The 14,779-nt window shown below is 37.0% G+C and overlaps 1 protein-coding gene across 1 annotated transcript; it reads right to left on the bottom strand.

The window, feature by feature from the left end:
• Positions 1-386: 386 nt before the first annotated feature.
• On the bottom strand, positions 387-9,183 carry ctsd (cathepsin D). Its single transcript, XM_088412312.1, has 9 exons — positions 9,023-9,183; positions 7,870-8,026; positions 6,296-6,419; positions 6,089-6,207; positions 5,791-5,990; positions 3,757-3,879; positions 2,082-2,226; positions 1,223-1,321; positions 387-892 (listed from the first exon to the last, which is right to left on the bottom strand). The coding sequence occupies exons 1-9, from the start codon at positions 9,082-9,084 to the stop codon at positions 731-733; spliced, it is 1,191 nt and encodes a 396-aa protein (XP_088268438.1). The 5' UTR covers positions 9,085-9,183; the 3' UTR covers positions 387-730.
• Between the last annotated feature and the right edge of the window lie 5,596 nt (positions 9,184-14,779).

Below are 14,779 nucleotides of genomic sequence, written 5' to 3'. Positions count from 1 at the left end.
CGTCAAACTGCCTCCACTGCAACTCGTCACTACATTGCTGGTCTACTATTGGTCGGCGTCTCGACTCCCTCCGCATTAGCTAATTAACATAGGTTTGGATTACCCGCCATAAGGCGAATTCGCATTACGATCCCAACCTCGGAACAGATTAATCTCATAAATCGGGGGCCCGCTGTATTTGGTACAAAACAATCTTCCATCTACATCCAATAATTTTTTTAAAGATGTAAGACTAACAAACATCCAACCATTGCGGAAGAGAGACCACATAGGTACAGGAATAACATGTAAGCTCTGCGCAGAAAGGCTGGAGCCAGAAGTGAACCCTCGACATCTGCAATGTGAAGTGGACACGCTGACAATTTAGAAAGAATTGTACACTCATAACAATTTTACTTGAGTTTATTTCGGTAGTAAGGCCAATCACAAGTAAAACACTTCCCAAAGTCAGTAGTAGAATGGCAACTTCCCCTAAAATTCAATTCAATTAAGATTACGGCTTAAAACAAGTACCTGATGAAACTGAAGACCAGTGCGGACACACCCACTTTCTTTCTCTACAAACTGACAGAAATTTTCAACTTCTTCTGTGGAGCTCAACAACAAAATCTATTGGTAATAGTGTTTGATCGCAAAGCAACAAAAGTTGTGCAACACAAATAAAATGCCTTTTGTGTGAATTGTTAACACTGTACCGCCATCTGTATATTATATGTGATACGTGTTGTACTTATTTGGCTTTAGCAAAGCCAACCCTGTTATTCTCTCGATCAAACACGGTGTAGTACTGGCCGATGAAGACGTCACCCAGAATCCACAGGGGACCCGCTGGTGGAGGGATGTCCAGACCCATGAAGCCGCTCAGACAAATGGTCTTTCCAGCTTGGCTCTCCTGCAATTTAGAAAGTGACACAAACAGGGTGTGCTGTTGTTCTGGCACTTTAAAATGAAGAGGCCAGCAGCATCAAAGCATAAAAGTTGGCAGCGCACTTGCAACAGGAACGAGAAAAACAAACCAAGTGTAATCCCTCTGAAAAACAAAGCTACCCCCTCATGACTTGGTCAACTGAAACAAGGCCTCAACTGTTTTGTTGTGTTTGTTTTTTTTTTTTTTTTTAGGTGACGTAATGCTCACTCAAGAGTTTTATTGTTGTTGAGCAGTAGAGTCAATCTCTGTTGCCCCCTCCTGGAAAAGAAAAGCACCTGCTGCGCATGTTCTCACCTTCAGAACATACTGGTCTCCAGTCAGCTGGTAGGCCTTGCCGCCCACACTGAAGGTGATGACTGGGAGTGACGGAATCTTATCACAGTTGACCATGTACTGAAACAGAATTGGGAAAGCGTTACATGTTTCCATACACCAAACATCTTGTACGAGTTAGAAAATAAACGTAAATGTTCCATTGCACTGTACATCATGACTTCATAGTTGTCAGAATACAGTTACAGTAAAAATAGCGATTATACATTTGCTACAATCAATATAACTGCCTGCAGTGAAGAAATGCTTTGCCATGAGAATGGATGCACTGCTTGCGATGAAACCATTTTTGCTGTAAGAAGATCGCTGTCTCAAACTTGGCTATGGGAAGGACAGCTCTGACCAGCCTGCTCAAGCTTAACTCCAGAAAGACATCACTTCACTCACAATTTCCAAAACATCTTGCAGAATGTCTTGCCACACAGAACGTTTTGCCACACATGCACTAATCATACACACACAGAAGGACAAGCACACTGGATTCCGGCCATGTTTTTTCTTTCAGGATGGGAACCGTCATGTAATTAGACACTTCTGAATCAAATAAAAAGAGAGGGTTCGGAGAGGCTGATTTAGAGCGCTGTTGAATTGTTCTCGTGCAGTCCTTTACTGTTCTCCTCATGCATAAGCTAGGAAAGAATGCCGTTTCTCCTTTTTTGTATATAGTTTCTTACAAACGTCCAACAGGCGAACCTGACAATAGTCATACTTGCAATTGACATCGGTAAGCTAAGTGGCATTCATGATTCAGTGCTCAGGATATGAACTGGATGGATATGGAAAACCCAAAGAGCTAGTGAGGTCTGAGGTTCATTCTCACCTCTCCCTGGATAAGTGGAGTAGCTCCGATAGCTTTCTGCAGCGCCTTGACTTCCGCGGCCGGGCCAGTTATCAGAGACGTGCCGGTGTCCACAATGGCTTCACATCCGGCTTTACATAAGCTCAGCTGGCTGCCCACTTGCAACCTGCAATTCAACATGTGGCATGAAGCTACTGTAACTGGAGCAAAGCCGTGCAAGAATGGGAAGAACGGGCAGGTAAATACCATGGAGGAATACTGTATTTCTCCAAGTACAAGTTGACCTTTGATTAGAAGTCCACCCCCCTTTTTTACTGCACTTTGAGGTGAATTTGACAAAAAATGTGGTTATAATTCTAACCCTGACTTTAGTGGTTTACATAGATCATGGTTTTGCAAATTAGACACAAGGGGTGTGTCTTATTAAAATGACAAACTCACAAAATCACTCAATACTTTTACTTGCATTTCTACATGGTATATCGAATAACATACTGCTGCGGTTATGGGATGGAGGGGTGGGGCTGAAATGAGAGAAGCGCAAGGCAATGTACGTGTGCGTGGAGATGCAAACACTGTAACTAACTTTGCAACTAATAAAATGATTTGAAGTTTCAATGCTTTATTTTTAGCCACAGCTGAATATTAATTTGTCTAAAATCTCTAAAACTCATCATCACAACACGCCAAATAGCTCCTCCTATTTCAATCCACGGACATGCTCTTTTTCCTCCTTGTAATATCTTCAAAGATGCTTGGTACTCTTCCACAGGCAGTCAAATGTTTTGCTAATAATCTTACTTAAGATATTCACCCAAGCCTTCTTCACGCCCACCTGCAGACATCCATGCCGCCGCTCTCGCATTTTTGTCTTCAACGGCTTGATTAAGCATGTGTCCAAGGGCTGAAGGAGACAAGTCAAGCTTTTCCTTCACATTATGTGTCAAAGTCCGCCGAAAAAAATTATCCACACAGTTTCATTGTTGACAACAGAGGCAATTAGGAAAGAGCATTTTCGCGAGGTTCATGTACAAACGGATGCTCACAATATCAAATTAGGGGTATATTTAATAATTTTAAGCCTTGTAAATGACATACTGTATTACTTATTTCACATTCTAATTAATGTTATTCTAACAGATATGTGGAGAAAATTGGTCTGTTTTGAGTGACAAGTGGACCCCATCCCCCTGTGTGTGTGTTGAAAATGATGAAAAAAAAAGTATAGTTTTAAACATGTAATTGTAATTGGAACAATACAGTCTATACCAGGGGTCAACAACCCAAAATGTTTGAAGAGCCATATTTGTTTGTCTGTTTTCTTTTGCAACAGACCTGAAAGAAACCTGTGTTGTAGGCTATAACACAAATCTCCGTTGACAGAAATGTTGAAAGCTAATATTTACTCTCCATTTTTTGAGCAATGGAAAACATTAAGAATGCGTTATGTTTGTAAACCATATTAAAACAAGAAATGTATTCCATCTTTTTCCATTTTGATACATGTTTCATAAAGCTCCAGGGAGCCACTAGGACGGCGCTAAAGAACCGCATACCGCACCAGAGTTGCGGGTTGCTGACCCCTGCTCTAAACTTTACAGTTTTTCCTTCATTAAATTGACTCAATTGTAATCAATTAAATAAACCCCCTTTTTTTGTGGTGTTGATGAAGCAATTTAGCCCTCAGAGAACTCACGAGTTCATGGGGATCTGCCAGTAAGCTTGACGGCTGATGTTGACGTAGCTGAATTCTCCACTGTAGTATTTAGGATCCGTTCCTCCCAGCAGCAGCTCGCCACCTGGCTCAGTGTCAGGGTTCCTGAAGCAGGGAAAATGCAGATCAACGTTTCACTATAGTGCTGGGTATTGTGTCTTAAAAGTGTATCGCGATATATTGCGATACAGTAAAGGCGTATTGCAATATGTATTGCGAAATATTGGGCAATGTTTGGTAAATTAAAAAAAAAAAACCAGGATTATTAGAATCATCATTAGAATAGATTATTTTTACATATTCTTTTTCAGAAGCCACACATCATTAACATCTATGAGCACACATTATTTTTTTCCTTTTTTTGGAAAAAAGGCAGCATGTCCACTTTTTTTTTTTTTAAATTCAAGCATGCCCTTGACTATGTTAATACATCCCCAGCAGTTGAGAACACTCTTTCTCATGCTACTGATGTGGCAGAAATACAGACGTGTCAGCAGAGGATACAGGTGCTCTTCACGGTAAACGAAACGGATCTGTGACGTCATTTGCATTGATGAAAAAAGATATGACAAAAAAAAAAAACAAGGAGAAATCTAATGTTATAATTTATCAAATACAGAGAAACTATATAATATATTTGATCATATTGATAAAAATGTATTTTGACCATTTTTGGGTCTTTTTCTTCGACATCAAGGGTGTCCAAAGTCGGTCCTCGAGGGCCGAAGTCCTACATGTTTGAGGTTTCTTTTCCCGACACACCTGATTCAAATGATCAGCTCATGAGCAAGCTCAGCAGAAACCTGATAACGATCCTGATCATTTGAATCAGGTGTGTCAAGAAAAGAAACCTGGAAAACACGCAGGACAGCGGCCCTCGCGGACCGACTTTGGTCACCCCTGTTCTACATCATTCTCACTGTACTTTAGCCAAGGGACGCCACACTCCAGGTGGCGTGCTTACTAAGTGGTCTTGCCATATTGAACTTTTGACATGTTGTCACCATCTTGTTGGAATTTCAGCTGGCTAGTGTCTTCTTTCAATGCTTTCCTTTTGATGTGAAATGCAAAAAAAATGCTATTTAACTCTATAGTGCTTTTAACCATGCAAAAATGAATACTAGTGCAATTCCCACAATTGTACCCGATGGGAGAAGCCATAGCTTTAAGTACACTGTAATATCAGCATTAATGCAATAATGTCATCCTTGTTATGGAGAAATTAACCATAGGAGTTGGAGGCATTTTTTCTCTGTTGCTAACTTCTAACATATCTCTCAATGTGAAGTACAGTTTTATCTACTTATCTACTATCTTATCTAATTTCAGTTTCTTGATGTTGTAAAATCAGTTGGGGTTTTTTTTCCCTTTTCAAGTTACTGCGTGGGCCGTTCCCTTCAGCCTGCTTTAGAACGATTTCATGAAGGCGCGTGGTAGCCACACAAGTGAACCAACTTATGACATTTGCAAGCCCTTCAATGACTTTGATTGGCTTAGCCTGGACTTTCATAATGCAAAAGTCTTCAAAAGCCATAATTACTCTAATCATGACATAATAAATATTTAATACATTTCTATTTCATAAATATACAGCGTAGTTACTTTTGCTATTTTTACAATTTATGTTCAAAAGGCATAGGTTCCCTCCCACCCAAAAAAGTACGTATGTATGCATAGGATGATGTCACTGAACATTTTGAGGGAAAAATCCCCGGACACCAAGGGGTTAATGCTGCACATCAGCTAAATCAATTTGAACCATCCATCAATCCATTATCTTAACCACTTATCCTTACAAGGGTCACAGCTGAGCTGGAGCGTGTCTTCAGCAAGTAGGCGGGGTGCACACTAAACTCCTTGCCAGCCAATCAAAAGCACACAAATGCAACAGTTTTTGTTTTTCTCCTTTTCCGCTTGACATGAGTACACTCAGTCAAATGCACGATGTCGTTTGAACGTGTAGCCTTCCCATGAATGTGATCATTTTTTAAAAACGTCACCAGGAATGTTCCTCACCTGTTCAAGTAGAAAGAGAATACATTCTGGTCAACCTTCTTCTGGCTCATGATGTTATCAAAGACCGGAGCCACGGCGTCCACCGAGATGCGTGGATAGGCCATGCCGAGGATCCCGTCAAATTTGGCCGCAATAAAAGCTATTCCGGGCTGCTTTATGGCTTCACCGAAGAGCTGATTCTCCACAGATATGTCCCCAATCTAGAAAAAAAATGAATAAATACACGAGGCGAGCTCAAGATTTTTTCCCCCCTATTGCAAGATCCTTAATTTGATGCAGAAGCATAACTCAAACTTACGGTGCACGTGTCTTGACTGAGGTAGCCCGACAAACTGCCGCTTCCATACTGGATTGCAAAGGAAGTGCCATTCTTCACGTATGTGCTGGATTTGGCAGAGTTATACTTGTGGTGAAGCACTACCCAAAAATAGAAAAAAAATGAGTCAACGAATGTGATGTTTTAACTTACAGAACTGCTATTGAATTAACATCAAGAATGACTTACAGCAAGCAATGTCAAGAAGGGAGCAGTGAATAGAAGGAACCCACAAGTTGGAGGAACCAGTGTCAAAGACCACAGTGAAGGGCTGGGGGGGCGTGCCCAGGCCAATCTCACCATAGTACTGGGCCTGGTGGCAATGTAGGAGTTTTTAGAACACGGCACCTTGGAAACTTGCAGTGAGAAACTGTATTGAACTGAAAAGTCTTATAGCGCTTGTTAGCAAGAAATGCACTCTGAAAGATTAGTGGCAAATCCAACACAAAATGTAGGCCAGTCTGTTCTATGCTAATCAGTAATATGAGAGTCTGAAGACGCAGGTTGAGCAGTCCAGGTCATGAGGAATCGGAAAATTCTTTTTCAAAAATTCAATTAAAAAAAAAGAAAGAAAGAACGAAAGAACGAAAGAAAGAAAAGAACTGGGGCTGGAGAACTGGAGGAAAATCTATTTCCAAGTGGGCTGGACCAATCAAATCATGGTACTCCATATATTTATATACCTTTAAAACAACAACTTCAAATTTATTAGCATTTCTTATTACTGTCCAAAATACTAAAGGCTCAACATCACTATTAATCATAAAATATTAACATTACTAATAATCATAAAACATTTCAAGTTTTTCGTTTTTAAAAAAAAATTCAGCTCAGCTCATTTTTATATTTTGCAAAATCATTTTTCGTGGGCTGGATTAAACCCATTTGTGGGTCGTATGTTTGACATCCCTGTATAGATGCTGTAAAAAAATTGGTAACAGTGGTTGAAAGTTGTTTTTATTTTGCGGTTTCCTTGTGTTGATGTTAAAAAGGATAGCGTTTGAAGTATACAATTTTTATAGACAATAATCTTATTTACTGGTTTAATGTGACAGAGATGTTTCAAAATCTCATTGCAAAACCCTGATTGTCAACTGAACAACAAAGAATGAAGTTCCTCTTTCTATACTCATTAGCACACACAAGTTCTCAAATCTGGGGGAATATGCGTTCCTTTGTCCCCTTATCATGTGATGTCCTTTGCATTGTGACTTAGAACGTGACACTAAATTATGTTATGTTTTCAAAGAGTCAGCATAAGGCTTCAACCGAAAACCTTGTGTCATGACCCTAATGGTTTGCCATTGCAATCATTCAATTGTGATTGTGCATTCAAACCATTTTTATTTGAATTAACACTGACGTGGAGTGAGATGTCTTAGGACAAAGGCCATTAGGGATTTGGGAGGTTATTGTTATTTCATTGTGTGGTATAATAATAATAATACTAAACATTTGGCAATAAAAAAAACTCTTGAATCTTAAAAGTTATTGAAAAGTGGGGAAATTAGAGGAAGAAAATAGCTCAAAAGCAGCTGACTGTCGAATTGTGGCAAGAATAAAGCAAGCTATCATGTGCACAAGCTTCCTATTTCTATCTCCCACACCTTTGCCCATTTTAGGCTTTAGCTGTTGCAGTTGGATTGACAGGACCTCAATGGCAGGACACCTTTATGCACCATGGCGATTTTTCAGGAAACACACAGTCAATTTAGCATTCAAACACCACGTGAACAAAATGTGTTTGAGAGAGGGATGCCTACATCAAGGTAGTTCTTTAGAGTCTCAGGAGTGGGCCCACTACTTGAAGGAAAGCCAAAGTTGTACTTTAAGGAGTGCTTGCTGGCCATAAGCTCCACTGCATTTTTCCCTGAGTCCGTCAACTCACGCCTGATGGAACGGAACTTCTTCAATGGAATTCTGCATGAAGAGCACAAGAAAGATGTTCGTTGTGTAGTCTGTCAGCAAACATAAGGAAACAAATGTAGTAATAAAAAAGTAATACATCTAGTTGTGAAGCAGGCTCTACAGTAAACACATTTTTTAAAGGCTGGCAGAAATGTATAACCTACAACAGTTAACCTCCAAATGATATCTTACACAATGCAAGACAGGAAGCCCTTGTGACTTAAGATGACAAATTAAATAAAAAATATGTTAAGAGAAACTGTACTTTTCCTGCCTTTACGGAGCTTTGCCAAAATCAATCAAATCATGTCATTATCAATTTGGTCTTAGTTCATCAGACTTCCTCCTTAGATGTTTGCCACAAATAATGTTTGACTTCCTGCAGACCTTTCAAATGCACTTTAGCCCTTGATCTGGTGAGCCTATTGTGTAGATCAACAAATGAAAATACAATAGATTAAGACCAATTCTTGGGGCTAAATTTGCCTTAATTTGTTCATTTATAATTTCCTCGTTTCAATTGCAGATTCTTTTTTTTTTTTTACATGAGTCATAGTATACATCTCTATCCTTTGCAGATCTCTGCAAATCTCAGCATCCTTTGCCAATGCTATTAAGAAGTCGAATCTCGAGCTTCACGTAAATGGTATATATTTGCATAAACCTTTTCTTCTTTTTAATTCTATTAAAAACAAAAAACTCAAAAATAACGGTTCCCCATGCACACAAACAGCAGACCACGCTAAATGATCCCATAAGACTTACCAACGACTTTCCAAGACTTACAACCTAGGACTGGAAAATTAGGCCTATTTAATCCATATTTTTTCCCCATTCATTCTCAACTATCACTCACAAAGGCCTTGTAGAGACATTGAAAAACAACAACATAACGTGCCCAACCAGACTATATGCACTTTGGCATTTCAGAAAAAAAAACATTGCTAGCATGGCTAAAAACAATGATTTACTGTAATCTCGGCGTTTAAAATAAAAAAAAAATCTCACCTAACAATCGCGTCGCTCGCCAGGGCTAATGCCGATAGAAGAAGCAGATAAAAAGTCCTCATTTTAAAGGTTGAGACGTAGGTGACCGGCAAACAACGATGACTGAGCGATTTGACTCTTGGGTTAACTATAGAAACGATTTACATCAGGTGACCGAGTCATGTGAGTCTCATGCTGCATTTGTGTTCCACTAGACAATGGGAACATCCATAACTCAATCACAAACGTAAAGGTTACCGGAAAAATAGCGATGCGTTGATGTAAAGACCGCACTGAAAAGTTGGTGATTCAATCAGCGATAAACCTCTTCAACCTATGAATTGGTAAAATAAAAATAATAACAATAAAAAAATGAAATAGAAACCGACATCAAGTCAAAAAGTATTCAAATAATAATGTATCTTAATAAAAATCGTTGAGTGTTCTTGTTCCACAAAATGCATAAGCATACCAAAACAGACAAGAATGAGTGTTTATTTTTAATTCTGTAATCTTTATTTGTTAACAGGATTGAAATTCCGTTTTCGTCCGGGTATCAGATATTCAAGGGAAAGACACTTTAAAATCAACTGCAGTTTCTTGTTTCTACCAGGAGAGGTCCCTGTTACTGGACTAAAGAGGGAAAAAAAACAATTCTCGAAGCAATTGATCCAAATAGAGTAGATACGGTTCGATTTACTTGAGTAAATACAAACGTAAGACAGATGTGAATATCAATAATCGGTAATCCACTACCATGGCCTTGATTAGTTCACTTTACAGATCAACTGTACTGTTCTGTGGTACGCGATTTAATAAATAAATACATTTACTCTAATTAGTAAATCACAGTTACTGGGATTGCAGGTTGCAATTTGTTCATTCCCTCCGGAGTAGAAAGCTAATACAGTATAGCAGTACCTGTAATTACGGACCAAGAGGAGAAACATATGTGAATATGAAAGAAAAAACATAATCTTATTCGGGTTATATGCATAACAGAGTTGCATAAAGTACAGTGAGGCATTCAAGTAAGGCTAACTATTTTATAAAAATATGAAAACTAAAGGTTAAGGACATAACTTTACTCATTTATTTGGAATACTGCTTGATGATGTCATGTCCAGCGTACCATGTGATTTACTTCCTTCTTCTACCGTGCTAAAGAAAAAAAAAAGTTTATGCAAACAGAGATTCATGCATGTTGTGGGGCACGCGTCCCTGAATAATAATTATTTTTTGAAATGTTATGTCAAACAAATATTCCCATAGTTGCAAGAAACAGCAATGAAAAATGATACAAAAAAAGTAATAAGCTAAATTCCATCTGAACTGTTTTACTTGACAGTCACTTTGGTCATTACAGTGTGAAAAATGTCCCTATTTTGTTTTTTGTTTTTTTTAACAACTTCAATGCATTCTTCTCTCCCTGAGTAAATTTACTCAGACATTGAATGTTTTAGTAGTTTGTTTGTATATATATATATATATATATATATATATATATATATATATATATATATATATATATATATATATATATATATATATATATATATATATATATATATATATATATATATATATATATATATATATATATATATATATATATATATATATATATATATATATATATATATATATATATGTTGTAGTCTGTTCTTGTTTCCGTAGCACATAGGGGAGGTCCTCTATAAGGGGCTAAATTTTATGGAGTATTGTCAAAATACGTATGCGTAATTAACAATTTGTGTCAATAAACAGAAATAATTTGTGTGTTTGAATTTATTGTGAATATGATTCAAAATTGTAATGGTTTGAATTATTTTATCATGACTACAAATCTAAAACCTGTGAGTGCAAAGTCTTTTCAAGACAAATCTCACTTCTCCGGATACCAAGATCGACTACACATGACTTCACGCCTGTGCATTGAAATGGGTTCTTTTTCTGAAGCTTCATCGACAGCGAGCGACATCTCTTGGCAGAAACAAACATTGCAGTTGATTTGAACCCTTCTGTTATTTTTGTCTGCAAGGAACAAGATTGTCCCTCGGTTGTCCTTAGATGATTAATAGGCCTGAGGTAAGAGCAGATCAGTCAGTATCTTTCCCGTGCAAAACCTTTGATGCACACACAAATCTGTTCATTTTATTTACTGTTGTAGTACTTTTGTGGCTATTCTGTTGTTAACATCAGACAATTTATTTATAATTTACTTTATGTTAGTTTTTCAAGCAATATATGGATTTGGAGTCACAGGTCATTAGCCTGCAAACTAAGCTGTAGCCCTGTGAGACCAATTTCATCAAATAATTTGTGAATAACTTTGACTTTAACATTGCTATCTACCTGCTGGGAGAAGACTCCACCCGAAGAGTGATCCAAAGACGTTACAAAATGTTTTAACATATTTAGATCATTATACATCCTAGCCATTAGACATGTTACTAAACATATCGCAACTATTTTTTGTCATTTTCAACTTGTTTGTATCATGAGGAAACATGCTGCGAGAGGGTGCAGACCCGGAAGCAGGGAAGCACAGAAAGGGTGTGCTCAAAAATAATAGTTTAATATAAAGATGGCCAAAAAAAAAAAAAAACAAGTTCGAAGGAATGACGACTAGGAACTGACATCAACGATGACCCGACAACAACTGAAAGGAAACGGGAAACTAAATACACTCAAAACCAACGTGGCAAAAAAAAAAAAAAAAGGAACACCTGGGCAGGGAACAATAGGAGCAGGGAGTTGATTGGCAGACTCAAGGTTAATAGGACAGCTGGATGGAATTACACTGACGAGACACAGACACCAGGGAAACAAAAACATCAACTAAAAGACATGAACAAAACCACACAACTCTTTTTTTTTTTCAAAAGAGCCCAAAACAAAAAAGAACGCAAAACCTCAATACTAACTCACAGAACAAAAATACAACAGCAAAACAACAGTACAACAGTATTTGCTTAAAAAACTCCAAAAGTGAAGTGTGGGGAAAAAAATACAATCGGGGCAGGGAAAACTTGGGTAAAAAGGCAGAGAACAGTGACAGAGAAAAAAAGAATGTGGATTAGCAAAAATCAACTGGTACGCGAGTCCACAAGTGCAAGGTCTATAAAGCTGAAAAGATGGCTGGCTAGCATGGAAGGATTTTCAACAAACTGGGCAAGGGTGAGCAAACTGAAGAATAACACCAGGTATTTCAGGCAGTCACAATCAGAGGTGTTGCAATTTAGGTTTCGACAGAGCCGAGAGGAGACGGAGCAGAAAAGTAGGTCACACCTCAGACAGGGAAGACAAATCTTGCCAAGCAAAGCTGGGAGGCAAAACAAGAGAACACACACACACACACACACACACACACACACACACACCTCAACCACTGAGAAACACTGCATTCTCAATGGACTCATGCAACACACTTTATTTCTTGAATCAGAAAACAACTGCAGATATTTTAACTAAAAGTATTACCTTTTAGTTAAAACAAAAAAAAAGGTTACACACACAAACACAGATTGGAAATTTCAGCATCTTTTTGTTGGTAATGTTTCAATGGAACCTGATGTAAAATGTAAAATTGTAACCAAATAACCATGCTAGGTTATTCAAGAGGTAAATATTTTAAATAATATATTTTATAATATATTTTAAACTCCTTTTGAGCATATATATTTTTCCTCATGTTTTGAGCCCTGCGGTTTATAGTCCAGTGCGGCTTATCTGCGGTCTTTTTTCCCACCGGTCAAGCAAATGTGTGTATGCTAAAGGAATCGGTTTAGGTTCTATGAAATAGAACTGCAAGATGTGAATCAATGGCTGTGCTCAAAAAGAGTTTTAAAATACTGTATACTGTATTATTAAAAATATTTTTTTAAAATGTCTAAATTGAAATATTATTATTATTATTAAACCCTTCAGAACTGCAGTAGTACCACCTTTGAGATTTTCTGCATACACTTAGAGCACCCTCTTTTGGTTACTTCGAAATATTTTTTTTCTCAGTCGACGTCAGTTCTCCAATGTAGGAGCATGCAAAAAAGACAGGTTAATGTTCGAGGATTAGTGTGGTAAAGGCCTCGCATCCCTGTAAATCATCACAAATGAGCAAAAGCATTTTCCTTGTTTGTGCACATGTGCTGCAGGTCCCCAATGATAAGCTCTCCTTCAGCTAGTTTTACAGTAAGTGAAACTCAATGCTGTATTTTCACACGAGCGGTCAGTCAATATTTCTCAAATTATTTCACAATTCACACCATAAAAATTATAATTACCAACACAAATGACAGGGATGGCTTATTATCAAAGCAGCTCAGTGAGTAACATTTAACAATGACTTTGTTTAGTTTTTTTTTTTTTTTCATTTTCAACAATGAAACATTTGTGTAATTGTTAGCAGGACTAAACAAAGGTAGACAGACAGTTCAATACAGTATTTGATAAGCATGTAACATAAATTGCATCCTGTTGATGATGTTTCAAACAGATATTTGTAAGGTAAGGCTGATAACTCGTACACAGTTATTGCAATAAGGAAAACATTAAATTGATACAAGCATGCTGTGGAAATTCCATACCTTGTTACCATAGCTACTGGTAACAGGGTTTCTTGTTTGGATGGACTTTTTTTTTTCTCAGTTCATCCAAGGACTTGTGTCTGTCAAGAATGTAAACGATAGGAACTTATGAAAAAAACATTCATGAGATTGAATTGTGAAGAGAAAGCAATGACACTGATTGCTGGCTTTTCCCTTTATTGAAGTGGAGGGTTCACGAGACCAGACCAAGCCTGCAAACACAAGATTAGGGTTGGGTGACCAGTTGGATCAAAGGTCTAGGGGGCACCAAAAAAAATTCAAGTGAAAATTAATATTCGATGTAATCAAGATAAAAACTTTTTTTTTCTATTCTCTTCATTCCAAATGTGTATATATATATATATATATATATATATATATATATATATATATATATATATATATATATATATATATATATATATATATATATATATATATATATATATATATATAATGTATGTATATATCAAATTATAAGGAAATGGGAGTACATTTATATATATATATATATATATACAGTATATATATATATATATATATATATATATATATATATATATATATATATATATATATATATATATATATATATATATATATATATATATATATATATAATGTATGTATATATCAAATTATAAGGAAAGGGGAGTACATTTATATATATATATATATATATATATATATATATATATATATATATATATATATATATATATATATACAGTCGGCCCCCGGCTTACGAGCACCCTGATTTACGAACAATTCGCCTTATGAGCGTGGATCAGGGAGATTTTTGTCCTCCGCTTACGAACAAACCTCTCGCCTTACGAGCAATTCAACATGCCGGCCATTGAGTATGTAGAAATGTTCTCGTTTAATTGCGTCAATAAAATCAACAGTAGCGACATCATCAATCATCAGTAGATATTTGTGGCAGTTACGTGAACGCTATTGGTCTTACTACGTCACACTGAGTGTCTCACTCACGGTGTCTAAATATATTACCATTTAAGTGTAGTGTTTGTACAGCTAAAGGGAAAAACAGCTGACATGAAATTAAATGTGCCGATTGCAGGACAAAGAATTGTCATTGGTTTAAATGTGTGTTTTTTTTAAATTAATTGTCAATACATTCCAACCGTTTAAAAAAAAAAAGTGTGAATAATTATCAGTCAGTCACGGAGAT

The sequence above is a fragment of the Hippichthys cyanospilos genome, chromosome 4 (genome assembly GCF_059441005.1).
Source record: "Hippichthys cyanospilos isolate Australia breed blue-spotted pipefish chromosome 4, RoL_Hcya_1.0, whole genome shotgun sequence".
Classification (NCBI taxonomy): domain Eukaryota; kingdom Metazoa; phylum Chordata; class Actinopteri; order Syngnathiformes; family Syngnathidae; genus Hippichthys; species Hippichthys cyanospilos.
The sequence above is the reverse complement of the archived record's forward strand: the minus strand, read 5'-3'. Positions and strand labels throughout refer to the sequence as shown.